General features: G+C 30.5%; 1 protein-coding gene across 2 annotated transcripts; it reads right to left on the reverse strand.

The window, feature by feature from the left end:
* Positions 1-6,596: 6,596 nt before the first annotated feature.
* LOC105114953 (lipase 3-like) lies at positions 6,597-12,068 on the reverse strand. Of its 2 annotated transcripts, none has more exons than XM_011011692.1 (9): positions 11,811-12,068; positions 11,440-11,613; positions 10,677-11,070; positions 10,284-10,567; positions 10,123-10,191; positions 9,985-10,041; positions 8,323-8,375; positions 8,159-8,234; positions 6,597-7,974 (listed from the first exon to the last, which is right to left on the reverse strand). In XM_011011692.1, exons 1-9 carry the CDS (start codon positions 11,852-11,854, stop codon positions 7,038-7,040), a joined length of 2,088 nt encoding a protein of 695 aa, XP_011009994.1. In that variant the 5' UTR covers positions 11,855-12,068; the 3' UTR covers positions 6,597-7,037. The 2 variants fall into 2 exon arrangements, with proteins under 2 accessions (XP_011009994.1, XP_011009993.1); XM_011011691.1 differs by having other exon boundaries at positions 6,597-7,977.
* Between the last annotated feature and the right edge of the window lie 2,534 nt (positions 12,069-14,602).

Consider the following 14,602-nt stretch of genomic DNA (forward strand, 5'->3'; position numbering starts at 1 on the left):
AAAATAAATAATAATCAAAATAATAGAGATCAAATATAAAAAAATAAAAAATAAAAGATGAAGAAATTAAAATAATAATAGTTAACATTTCATAAATTATTTCAAATAAAATAGGTAACAATCAAAAGAATGAAGATCAAATTTGATAAATAAAAAATTTTAATAAAAAAAATGATAAGAAAAAAACAAAAAACAATTATAAAAATGAAGACCAAAGTTAATATAAAAATTAAATTTTAAGAGATAAAATTGAAAAATAAATATTCAAAACAAAATATATATAGCAATCAAAAATTTGAGGATCAAATTTGATATAATTAGTAAATAATATGACATTTCTAAATTTTTCACAACTTTCAAAAAGTGTTTTTCGCCCAAAGTTTCCAGGAAAATTCTTTTCTGGAAACTAAGCTAAATTTTTCTTTGACTAGAAAATATTTTCTGTTAACCAACATTCCTAATGACAAATAAACATAAAAAAATTTGAAAAATAATTTCTTGAAAACCAATTTTCAGTAAACAAACATGGATCAGATATTGATCCTTACTCAGAGAAGACCTATGGACTTGTTATGAACCTTTTTTATTTTAAAATAGCAACCAAAGGTTTATATTAGTCCCTAAAATTAGAAGATATTTTAACCTAATCGATAAAATTCAAATCAAAATATGATGCTAACTTGACAAAAATGTATTACTCATTAATGAACATGTTTTAAGGTTAAAAATATCTTTCTTGACCTACTTTGATCTTTAAAAACCAGGAAACATTTTGACCTAGCCGTTAAAACTTAAGCTTAACATAAATATTTATACACATATATACCTGCAAAGACAAGTACATAGTTTTTTTGGAATAAAAATAATATTAACATAAGCAAATTAAAATAAAATAAAAATAAAAATACAAGAATGAAATGTGACTATAGCAACATGTTCATTATTTACTTTTTTTAAAATAAAAACCATGCAAAAATCTATAGTAAAAAGGAGAAGAAAAAAAGGACGGATCTTGCTTCCTTAGGGCTAGTTCTAGATTAGAAAGGAGCTATTATGGTGGTAAAGATGGTGGTGTATTGACGATGGTATAGTTTTCAAGTGGTTTTTTCTCTCTACTTTGAATTTCTTTTTCTCTTTAGATTTTTACCTTTTTTCTCTTTTAATTCTTTTTTTTTCTCTCATCTTCTTCTTATTTCCCTAATGTTACTTTCTAACTTAGAACACTTCCATTTGTAACCAAAAACCTTTTTTTCTTTTTTCTTTTTTAGGTTTTTGGATTTTTTCTTTCTATTTCTCTCCTTTTATTTCCTCTTCTTCTTTTTTATCCTTTTCTATTCTCTTCTTAAATTGACTCCTTCTGTTCCTTACTTTGCCCCTTAATTTATAGATAAAGATAAAGCTCCTAAAACTTTTCTTAGTGAAATGATGTTGACCATCAGTTCCTTAAACAATTCTCAACCCTTTATCATGATTGTACACTTTTGTTAAACATGTTCATATTGATCTCTAACACGACCAGAAGATTGATTTTTTTTTCTAAGTGTAGGAGTGTTGAAGTAATAAATAATTCGACAAAACTGAGGTCGAACCACAAGGAGATTGATTGTATAAATTATATATAACAATAATAGAACAATAACAATAACAATAGTAACAATAATAGTAGTAGTAGTAGTAGTTGTAGTTGTAGTTGTAGTTGTAGTTGTAGTAATAGAAGAAGAATAAGAAGAAGTTGATGACAACTTTGAGATGGAAAATTAATGTAAGGACTAAATAATGATAACAATAAATGTCAAAGTTAAAAGATCCACTAATGGTATGTCAAACAAGTATAGTATAAATTCTTATTACTCAAATGAAAACCACACACAAAGGAGGTTCCAATCACATTATAAATTGTTAACATGATTACATTAGTGATCTTATTCAAATAATACTAATACTTGTAAATATTGTCAGGCATTCATACTTATAGCTTATTTTAACAACAAAACAAGTTCCTTTCATAGCTCAGGTGTCAGAGAAAGCAAAAGAATGATCTTGATCTCGAGACCAAGATGCCTAAATGCATGGTAAATGCCTCCTTTTATAAGCCAAAATTAGGAACTATTGATTTGATGACTAATTGATGAGTGGGTGGTCAACTCTTGACTTGGTGACAATCCTTATCTTCTCTTGTCTGCCCAAAATGTCATTGATAATGTTAGAATTAGAACCACTTGAAAACATGAAAGTTGTAGGAAATTGTCTAAGCTTTCCAGAAAAAACAATGGAGGTCATTTGGACCTCTAGAACTCCAGATACGGGTCAAACACTGAACAGTGCTCGGGCTACAAGATAGATTCAAACTTCTTTATTGTTGCTACAATTTGGACTTGAAAATAACATTTTTAAATCTTAGGCTCCCATGAAAGTTATAGACATATGTCTTACTTTTCCATCCATATAAAGTAGACCTAAATCCGAGATCTACAACTCTAGATATGATCCAATTACCGAACAATGTTTCGGTTTGGACTGCACCAACATCTCTTTTCTAAGTTTGGACATCTCTTTATCCTTTCAATTTCAGTTCTTAAACTCATCAATCAATCCTTTCATTTATGTGATCGGCTTGCATTTTAAATAAATATTTACCACAAATTAAAGGTATCTTATATTATTAAATATATTATTATAAAATATTTTTTTAATTAAGGAGTTATTAATACTTCAAGTGCAAAATGATGACATAAAACCTTAATAAAAATACACTTTTAAGTACTAATCAATCTCTTTGCATTATTTTTTGCATGACATTAATGGAGTTGCAATCCAATTTTATTCAATGATGAAAACTTAAAAAACTACATTAGTTCAAAGAGATTTGATAAATTCAACAACTTGCATTAAAGAGAAAATCTTAATCACCTTAAAATTACATGATTTATTTCATAAGTCCATTTAGGCTATCTTGACCTAATTTTGTATATGGATTGAATGTGTTTATGATAAATCTAACCACCTAAGACACATGAATTTTGAATTAGTGATAACATTTTTTTTCTAATATTGACTGGGATAATCTGAGTGGTATTCAATTTGGGCTTTCATTCTTTTTTATTTATTTTGACAAAATCAACATTTTTTTAGCCTTATTAAGTTATCAAAAAAGCCTACCCTAAAAAAATGTGTTAACCCCTATAAATTTATACAATGCATACGGATCTTTAACCCAATGATAAATGATTTTCACTAACCTATAAAACAAGGTTAGAAATAGTTTGGTTTAATCTTAAAAAAAAGTCCAAGACCTTGTGCCTAAGGATAATCATCCAATTCCTCAATTTAATAAAAAATAATGACACAACCATGTTATAAAATAAAAAACCTACCAATCCATTAGAACCTTATAATCTAGTACAATCTAGAAGTTCAAATAAAAGATAACGACATCACTAAGAATAACTCCCACCTAAAGGACTAACATACTTATCCTAAAAGAATATATATACTAATATATTAATAAATTCAATTTTTTCCCATGAAATGCAATATTTATACTTAATTTCTTTAACTAATAACCATAATATAATATAACTTTGAAGGACTTAATGGAGAATGCAAAGAGATTTGATTTTCAAGGGAATTACATTAATACGAAGATTGTTAAATATATGACATGAATTCAACAAATCTTAATTGTATAAGGGCTTTATATTGAATCAAGGAATCCTTTAAAGTTTATGATTGGTTTTTTCTTGGAAAAAAAAAGAACCTTATGAGTTCGTATTCTAATTTACTATTCCTTATGATGATGATATATTTTCCATACATTAGTGCCTTCTTCTCTTTTTGTTAAAGAATAATTTATTATATATTATAATTATTAAAAGTACTTAATATTTGGGCTTAGAGTTCTATACATTTGTATTGTTCTTATTATTTTTTTATATTTGCTTGTAATTGTAGATATAGCCAAAACATATAAAAACTTTATATTGTGAAATTATTTCCTTTTTATTTAGTTAATACATACATACACCTTGCCCTGGTATAACTATATTATTCGACCTAGTATAAGGATCAAATTTTTTCATATACAAAAGACATCCTCCACTCTAAGTACAAGATAAAACTTTGCTCAAGTATAAAGATATTATTCATTCAAGATACAAGGCATGAATTTATAGAGGTATAAAGACATTCTCCAACCCAATTACAAGAAACAACTTTGTTCAGGTATAATTACATTCTCTAAATGACAAGACCCCAAGCAACTAAACAAAAAAAAAAATACAAGAGCAAGCACTAGCCCGACTATAAAATAACATGAATACAAAGAGTGGTTGATCAAGTCTTTCCATTATTTTATCATAATGGATCTAGGATTTATACCTATAACCTAAGCTTTTAAACACAATATATGAGATATGGACCATGCTTAAAGACATATGACATGAGATATAACTTAAACCTAAAAGTTAATAGGCTAGAATGCACACCTAAGATCAAACCTAGATGTTATATATCTTTTAGTTTTGTCTTATCACATTATATAGCTCCATAAAACATTATACCTAGAAAGGATGGCATGACTTCCTCTAATTCCCAATGGATATGGCATAACTATCAACTAACTCAACAAGCTTAAAAGCCCTAGTAACTTTATAGTAGGCTTAGGGTCTCTTTCTAGCAAATGAGGTAGTAGACTTAGGCATATATGCTTTAATTTTGAGTGCTTCCATTTACTTTTTGTGTACCTATATAATTATATTATAACTAGGCTTATTTAAGCAATAAACATAGATGGCATATATACCCCAATTTTGAGTGCTTTCATTTACTTTTCGTGCACCTACATAATTATATCATAATTAGGCTCATTTTAGTAACATTAATCACATTAAACTCATTTTAAAATTAAGTATGAAACAACATCTCTTCTCCTTGAACAAGACACCACCACCACTTAGAGTGTATTTGGCATTACAGTAACGGTTGTTTTTCAAAGTGATTTTGTTTAGAACTGCCTTAAAATAATATTTTTTTAATTTATTTTTAATATCAACTCATCAAAACAATTTAAAAAAACCAAAAAAATTAATTTTTTGACAAACAGCATTTTAGCTATAATGTCAAACACACTTACTAGGAGCTAGAAATGCAAATAATTGTTATATGCCTATATATTATTGTCCTTTTCCTATTTTTTTCTTTTAACACCATAAAAGTTAATGTAGTTTAGGGATATACATGAGGAAATGAATAATAAGGTAGGTGTGAACATTACCTCCAGATATTTTTGCATACACATCTTAATTTTCATCATAACGATGAATGTAAAATACATCACAAAAGATTATGTCTTTTTATATTTCGTTTTATTACTTAAACATTGCAGTCTCCTAAACAACCAACTTAAGAGACTTGTTTCACATATATTTATAAGCTTTTAATCTTATCATCCTCCTTCTTTAATCATTCAGCCTAGTTATTTGTTATTGAAAAGCATGAATCTAGTTTTCAATTGATTTTTTGAATCTAACTATCAAATAATAAGATATAATTTTGTCTTTATTATGTCTAGTCCTTAGTTTTTTAATAGTTTTAATTTAGTACCCTAGTTTTCAATTGATAAATTTTTAAGGGCTCAATCATTTTAATTGAGTTTTTAAAGTTATCTTCTGTTGGTTTTAACATGATTTATCTATAAACAAGTGTGCTTTTAACATATACACACATGCATTGTTTTTTTATTTGACTATAAAGTGTAATTTTTTTAAAGTAAAATGACAAAATGAAAATACAATTAAACTATACAAGGGTTTTTTTTTGTAATTATTCCAAATAAATAAGAGTATAAATTCTCTTATCTTGTTAAAAGAATATCATTATATAATTATCTATCACTATTCATATCTCTAGCAAGACCTCAAGATTAAATATAGAAGTGAAATAAATGACCAATACTCTTCAGTCTAATATGTATTTTTTAAAAGTTTTTATTTTGAATTGAATTTATTCGTGTAGTAATAAAATGAATCAAGTGATAACATGAAAGCGTAAAAGCTCAATTACATTCTCTTTAAATCGAATTTAAAAAAAAAATATTGTTGAGTTCTTAATAATTATAATACTTTATTCATATAAATAATTGATTAGTTAAAAAAAAAATTTTGGTGAACATGTAAGTTAATTTATTTTTTTCTTAAAAAAATTATTTTCTCTCATATTTACAATAATAATGAACAATTAAATTATTACTATATTTATTTATTTATTCTATTTCTTCCAAGTGTAGAGGGAGGATAACTCCAAAGGGTTCCAGATTATATCATGTTCACAATATAAGCACAACAATTTTTAATCAAAGCAAACAAAAAATTAATATCACCATAGTACACAAGCAAGAAAATTTAATCGGAATAATTGTACCATTTAAATTAATTTACCTACAAAAAAACCTATAATAAGTTTACTGTCAGTATCTTTTTTTATCAATTTAACTAAAAATCTAGCAATAAATTTATGTGCATTAGAGAAAATTTAATTCAAATAACATCAGAATAAAAATTAACACACCATCATAATTTATAATCAAACAGCACAAGAAGAAGCCGAAACACGCTGAAGACATTCTTTCAAAAAGCTGACGATAGCAAGCAAACAAGAAAGATCCTCACCTTGTACATATCAGATTAAGACAAGGTTTTTCGCTGACATAAAACAACGCAGCTGTCCACTGCCTGAATCGGATCATCCGATGATGGAACGTACGAAGAAAAAAATCTTCAAAACCTATATTATGGAGTTTTAAGGTTACAAACAACATCGCTAAAGCATCTGTAAAGCAGCACCATTCTTCTCCTCCAACAAAACTAGCTGGGAAAATGGTGGACACACACACATATATATATACTGCAGCTCTACCACTAATTACATTGAATTGAAGGATGTATACTCAAGTAAATCATGTACAACAACAACCTGCTTCTTTAGATACAGCACCTCCTGCTGCGAAAAAAAGGCAGGCAAAGCGCAATATTCACTGTCTATTAAAAATTTGTTTGTCCTTTTCTCCTCAACCGTAAAGATTTCTCATTTCGTAGCTGCTTCTGAGCTGGTTCAACAAGCAGCAAACGTGACATCACATAGGCTAACAGCTCTTCATGGTGGGAGAAGGTGAAATCCAAGTGAGCATATTCAAATTCAGTATATGATACTTCCACACCAGCTTCCTTCATCAACTTATAATGCTTTCTTACCATTGAAGGCCGAATCACGTTGTCCTTTTTTCCAGCAACCAAATCAACTGGAATATCAATGAACCCATAATTTTCACCCAAGTCCAATGGTTCTGGAAATCCATACGCATCCATGTTGGCAGATGCACTTCCATAATCATACATTCTAAATTTCTTTGCACGTTTCATTTGTGCAAGGTGGTGAGCCACATAAATGGAAACTCCTGGCATGTCATTCATGTTATAGTGTGGTAAACCTATTACGCCCACCCAATTTGAGCTGTCTCCACCAACAACATAACTCATAAGGGTTTGAACCAGCCCTCCAACTGCAGGGTAGTTATGGAAGTCCCGAGCCAATTTGTTTAGCAACATGCGGAAGAATCTTGTTGGTATGTAAAAGGCAGGAACGAAACATGCCAGAATAGGAGCCAAAGGTAGGAACATGTACTCAAAAGCTGTAAAGACTAAGGAGGAATCATGATGGAAGCCAGCAGGTGACAACAAAATCAATCGAGATAGTCTATGGGACTTCTCTTCAATCCGGCTTGTTATAACATACATCAACATGGCAGCTCCTCCCAAGCTATGGGAGATTGCACAAAGTTTATAACGTTGATCATCGTTTGTTTCTTCCTCGAGATCAGGCTGGCTAATTTTCAATTCAGCACTTTTAACCTCGTGAATCTTCTCAATCATTGCTGGAATATCCTCTGTCCCATGCTCATTGATGGAATACCGCCAATACCTGCTTCAAGTTATTCCATTTTCATGACTACACGGTATACGCAGGAAAGTGGGAATTGTTGATACTTTTCTATTAATTTTCACTGACACAGTTTTCTAAATCTTGCAGATTTATTTATCCAAATTAGAAATGAAAAGAAGACATTATTTCGTGATGAAAGTAATAAATGATCAAGTCAACATACTTCTGCGAGGAAATTTTCTTTTCAATATGCTCTCTAGAAACCAAACCACGAAAGTTCCCAAGGAAAACATCATATCCTGTAAAATAAAAAATAACCACTTCTTCAATCATAATGTATCACAACGACTTCAGACAGTTTCAGAACAAAAGTTACAGCATGCATACCTTGATCATATGCTGCAAAAGCTGGACTTCCAACAACCCCATTCGACACCCAACTGCACAACAAAATAAGAAAGTGAACAAGCAAAAAAAAAGTCCACGGATAATAAAGATGGGAGAGAGGGGGAGAGGGATAGTCCAACCAAGAAAAAATAAGCAATTTGATTAAATGAACGAAATTCACAAGTTTCATATACAAGGAAGGTGAAGATAAGTAAAGCATCCACCAATGTATTAGCAGAAGTTGTATATATGAATGACTACCAACTCTCTTCATATGATTAACCAACTTTGTTAAAGCATGTAAAAATATGTCTCTACTTTGCATACCTAGGCAGAATTCCAAATTGGGCAGACATAAAGAAAATTATCAATTCCTATTTGAACATCCCTGCTTCTATATTTCACGACTCCCATAGAGCTCCAAGAAATAGTCTATATTCTAGGTATTCAAGTTCAACAAACAGATATGAAAACTATAATTGATGCAAAGGTGGGAGACTAATTTTCACATGCAATATACTAATTTTTTTTATGCAATTCCTGGGAGTCAGATTTTTCAGGTTCTTCCATATGAAGATTGCACAGATAGATAAACTTAATCAACTAGCAATAGTTTCTCTAGATCATAATGCACTAGTTGGAGAGAGGGAGAGACGAATAGATTTAAATTTGAAGCGGGACATAACACATGCTTGCACCATGCCATACACATCAGGACATCAGAATGGAAATGAATTAAAATATGACAATCACTAGGTGCTAGCTAATTTTCGAGTTCCAGAAGGATGGAACAGGAGAGTATTCAAGGAAAAAAATCTTCCTTCACCTGTTTGAACTATGTTATGGCTCAGGGGGCAGATTATTGGCACAAGGAAATTTACACTAGATTTCTTAAGCTAATTTAATGTTTTGTTATACAATTTTACATGCAGACTGTAGAAAATTATATTTTTGTTGAAAGCATCAGAGGATATGTTACTGGTACAAGAGGAGTCTATTACTAAACAAATGGATTTCTTAAGCTTTGGTTATTTGTTTTACATGTAGCTTGGATATGGGGTACTTGTTTGTGTTGAGACCGTCTTCATTCTGTAAATGCATTACTCATTTGGAGCATACACATAGAATTATCTCAATTTATATGTCAAATAAACGTCCGATGGTATACTAACCAGAAGAGACAAGCTGACAGTCAATTTATATAGCATGCGAACCTTAAGGTGATACAACCTGTACAATGAAGAATGAATGGCAGAACAGCAATATGTCTCAAAATCATAAAGTACCATATGATCTCTATTTCTTTAGATGCTCAGCACATATGTTATCCAGTTCAAGCATACGTTACACAAAGCAATGAAATATGAACAAAATTGAGGGTAAAAATTCTTTCAAGATTATTAATCATGGTAACTTGTAAATAGTGTTCTGAAATATTTTTTAAAGAAGCAATATGGTTTTTTTTCTTAACTAATAGTTTTTACTTCCACTTCCACCATGGTATGTATTATTAGTGGGCTAATCAAGGTGGTGATTTAGTATGACATCCAATTTTTCCAAGCAAATATAGAATAGAAAAGTAGTTTGACAACACCCCTCCAAAAAAAAAAATTATAAACCAGACCACTCTTTCCTTGTGTGAATTAGGATCAAATAACTCACCCCATAGATGAATCCAATATCCCATGTTGGAGGTAAACAGCTTTCCGAGAATCACGTCTGCAATGTAAAACTGCAGATCAGGCAGCACGCATTTAAAATACAAAGTAACAGAACAATGTGGAAAAGAAATAACCATACCTAGGAATTCTTTCCAGAAGTAGAACATATCCATCTGAAGTGATCACATGAATAGCTTCATAAGGGTATCTATTAACAGAAAGAAGATAATAAACTTGAAGAAGATGAAAAGCATAGCAATAGGAACACAAGCAACTAAAGTAAGCAAAACACTGCAATACCCAAGCTCAGTTATAACATCCTGGCAGGTTCGAGCATCTGTATTCAAAGAGTTGTGCAAAGTAGTTTTTGTCTCTGTAGGAGCTGGATCATCCTCTCCAAGTGTAGCAGCAGGTATAGATCTATCTGAAACACCACCATGGGTATCTTCATTGCCCCTTGTCCAAGACAGAAACCATCTACAGATTGCCTTAAGAACTTCTGATGGCGAAAGAAGAAAATGTGCTGCTTTATGAAAAAAATCAAATATAACTTCTATGAAAACCTCGATTGCAAGATGGAGGTCCTGTTAACACATCAAAGGGAAAAGTGAAGATCATGCACGTTAATGGATACAAAAGGCAGAGAAAACGAAAGAATAAAGGTTAACTGACATGTTAAGTCCACGCAAATACCTCAATGACTCCCCGTCTCCTGTCAGTGGTGCGGTGGATGACATGGTCCCTTATCGAATGAATTTTCTTAACGGTGTGTAATGGTGAATTCTGGTGGCTTCCTCTAGGAGAGGCTGTTGACCTCCTAATGTAAAATAAACGACAGAAACGGATAGGAATTCCCAGCAGAAATCTTAAGGGAAACAGAATCCATGAAAATAAGAAGATGGTCCACCCGGTAGAATGCCCACGATTCCTGCTGAAAGTACTTGCACGAGACATGCGTGAGCATTGAGATGATGGTGTTGGAGGATACATTCCATCACCATCTTCCTCTGTTGATGAATAATCCATGCTTGAAGTATCAGAATCCACGGGTAGCTCATGAATGAATTTGTTGAAAGAGGACACGCCACTACCGTCATCAGAGAGAGGGAAAAAAAGAAAAGAACAGGGTGAGAAGAGGAGGAAGAGGGCAACTAAGAATGCACATGGATATAATTAACGGTGAAGGGGTTGGTTTTATTAAATGCACGGACTAACTAGGAGGGTCAGCTAAGATGGTAAAAAGGGAACTCCCTCAATCAGTAAACATCAAAGCTAGGACGGACCTCAAATAAAAGAGGTTATCAGCATGGATTAACAAGACAGAGTATTGACACTCGAGACATCTGGGTTGGACAACAGGTTTTATGCACATATGATGTTTAAAAACAACAAGTCATTGACTCAAATGATCAAGAAATATGATAATTAATTCTGCAGAAACAGAGTGACTGCTTACTTCTCCATCCAGCGGGGTAATCGAGGCCCGCGAAAAGTAGGCCTGAGCTCCCATCCATGAAGACCTTCAAGAACATTAGCCTTTGCAGGCAAAATAGTCAACAAAATCGCAGACACTCCATTTATCAACCTCGCAATATTGTTCAACGACTCATACGTCACCGTCTTCACCGACCTGCTCTAAACACCAAATAACTCATCAAAACATAATTAAATTACATGCCCACTCACCCACCCACCCTAAATAAAATTGATCGCAGCTGCTTCAATCACAATATAATCAAAACCCCCAGAGCTTTCATCTTTCTTCTTAAAAGAAATATATTTTGAGAAATGAAGAAGATTTGAGAGAGGGAGAGAAAGAGGACTCACTCTTTGGTAACAGCTAGGACGGCGTCAACAAATCTCTGCATCATAACTGCGAAGATTTTGGGAAATTAAATTTTTATTACTGTATTTGATGGGAATCCAAATCCACCGCGGAAAAAACTGCGAATTTGCAATATCTATAGCAAAAGCTGCTTTTGCTGGGAAACCAATTCTCTATCTATCTATGCGCCTCGCCGATTTATGAGGAAACCCAAACAAAGGAACAACGGCGGTTCTTGCCGTTCTGAGGAAGTTTTTTTATTGGTTAAAAATCAAGGAAAATAAACAGTTTAGATTCTCTTTTTGATTTTTAATGTGTACACGTGGGGAGATGTGAGTGGACAGTCATTTTAATTGTCGCTTTCCTTTGGGACACTTGTGTTTATTTTGCTACACGTAAGGGTGAGTCATGATGCTTGGATTAAACGTGGATATAATTGGGTGCACGTGGTTTGTGGATTAGAATTTATGTGGATCGTGGCAGGTCATGTGGGGTTGTGTTACAGATGGACGGCTGCTGATGGAATTGGGTCAGGGGGCGGTTAAGTATTTAGTCAAATATTGATCAAGGAAAATCTGAAACATATTTATTGCGTGTAATTTCAGGTTACTCAGAAGTTTGTGTTCCCAAATTCACCCAAAATCAGTGTCACGGTATGGTACAGGGTCTGTGCCAATATAATATTGTATTTGTCTGATAGTTTGGTGATTTTTTTTTAAGGTATAATTTTTAAAAAATATAAATTAAATTTTTAAAAAATAAAAATATATAATTTTCATGCGAGTTCTATTAAAAAAAAGTTAAAGTCATATTTAAACTAAATAATTTTTAACTAGTAATCACATCTAATCTATATTACTTGAATTTAGTAAACATGTTAACCCTGCACAAAAGCATTTAGGCATGGCAACAACATTAAATTTATGTATTTGAGTTTGATAACCATACTAAATCTAGATACTAGACTTAATAAGATAACAAAAAATTGTAAATGCACATTCAAAATTTGTTCATCGTGATCAATAAAACTAATTGACTATTACATATTAATAAAAATAAATAAAAAATATTAGTCATAAATAAAAACAAATATACATACACACACATAAATAATGTGTCATGCAATTTAGCATATTTATTTGATCACATACCAATATTATTTTTGGAAAAACAAACAATTTGAAGCAAAAAAAATAACATATTAACAAAGTTCATGTGCTTTCTATTTATCCAGCTTTGCATTGTATCGTAGTTTCTTGCATGGTCTAGGTTTTAATTCCAATTGTGTTGAAGTTGGCTTAACATGGCTCATTTAATCAAGTTAATCCATATATGACTTAGATATTTTGTTAAGAACTCAATTAGGCTCTCAAAAAATTTTAAGTTCACCATTTTTCTAACAGTTAAGAACTCAATTAGGCTCTCAAAAAAATTTAAGTTCACCATTTTTCTAACATATGTCTAACTTAATCAAGTAAAATTGTGAAATACTTAATCACCAAAGAATAAAATAAAACAAAAAATAGGGATTGAAAAAAAAAACACTATACAAATTGATCTTGGTCAACCTAAATTAACTTATTAAATTCACAATTTAGGTCATGACATGTAGGGGCGGAGCTAGGATTATTTGTTGGAAAGCCAAAATTAATATAACAAGATATAATATTTGTTTTAATTTATTGTACATTAGTTGTAAACACAAAACCTGCATAATTTAGATGTATTCAAATAACTTACTATAAACATATAATGACAAAATTAATACAACAAGATATAATATTTGTTTTAATTTATTGTACATTAGTTGTAAACACAAAACCTGCATAATTTAGATGTATTCAAATAACTTATTATAAATATATAATAACCTTTGTATAAGGTAAAAGGTTTGGAACAATATCAAATTGAGTCAAAGCAATAAAATTAATTTCATCTCCATAATATATCCATTACTTTAATGTTGTTGATCTTTATACCTATCAAATATAAACATACAAAGTATATAAAAAACATTAGCTAAAGTGAAGCATTATTTATGTTTGAGAACTTTGAAATAAAGCAAAAAAATAATAAAGAATGAGTCAAATATATAAGCTGAATTTGGATATTTTTCTATATAAGTCAAAAAAGCACATCGTTCCCTGTAAACTGAAGCATATTAAGATTGCTCAACCATAACTTTAACATTAAACATTGGAGTTGGTTTACTAGGCTAGAAGTTATCAATTTTTTTAATAAAAAAATTATTTTTTCTTATTTTGTTTATGGTTCAACCTAAAATCAAAACATATATTGTGAGAAAAAATTGATAATTTTGGTGGATCTACTAAAAACAAAACATGATAAAAAAAATTCAAGCATAGTCAAAATAAACCGATAAAATATATCTAACTAATTAGAAAAAAATCACTATAAAAAGAATTCAAAAAGCAATTGGTAGAATTAACAGATCTAAAAAAAAAAGGAGTAGAAATTGTAGAATTATATATAAAAAAAACCTTATTAAATTATTAACAAACATCTCAAAACAAAACAAAAATAGATTTTAAATTTAAGCTACCTTGTTTTGTTTGATGAAAAAAAATTAATTGGTGGCTTTACTTCAATCTTTTTGTAGAAAAATTATACTCATGATTTATATTTTTATTTGTGTTTTTATCGGCTGCAGGATTTATATTAGGGTTGCAAAAAATAATGACTTTATTTTTTTTCTTTCCATGTAGGTCAGGAGTAAATTTAAAGGAAATTAAAAGTAAAGTCACACTTAATTACTGCAATAAGCCAACCTTTT

This window comes from Populus euphratica, unplaced genomic scaffold, assembly GCF_000495115.2.
Source record: "Populus euphratica unplaced genomic scaffold, PopEup_1.0 scaffold610.1, whole genome shotgun sequence".
Classification (NCBI taxonomy): Eukaryota; Viridiplantae; Streptophyta; class Magnoliopsida; order Malpighiales; family Salicaceae; genus Populus; species Populus euphratica.

Excerpts from the sequence above, each read along its gene's own strand:
- LOC105114953 (XM_011011691.1), bottom strand. The coding sequence starts at position 11,854 with ATGATGCAGAGATTTGTTGACGCCGTCCTAGCTGTTACCAAAGA. Across the intron at positions 10,042-10,122 it reads CTTCTGGAAAGAATTCCTAG|ACGTGATTCTCGGAAAGCTG; the intron begins GTATGGTTATTT and ends TTTACATTGCAG. Across the intron at positions 8,235-8,322 it reads TTTTGCAGCATATGATCAAG|GATATGATGTTTTCCTTGGG; the intron begins GTATGCATGCTG and ends TTTATTTTACAG.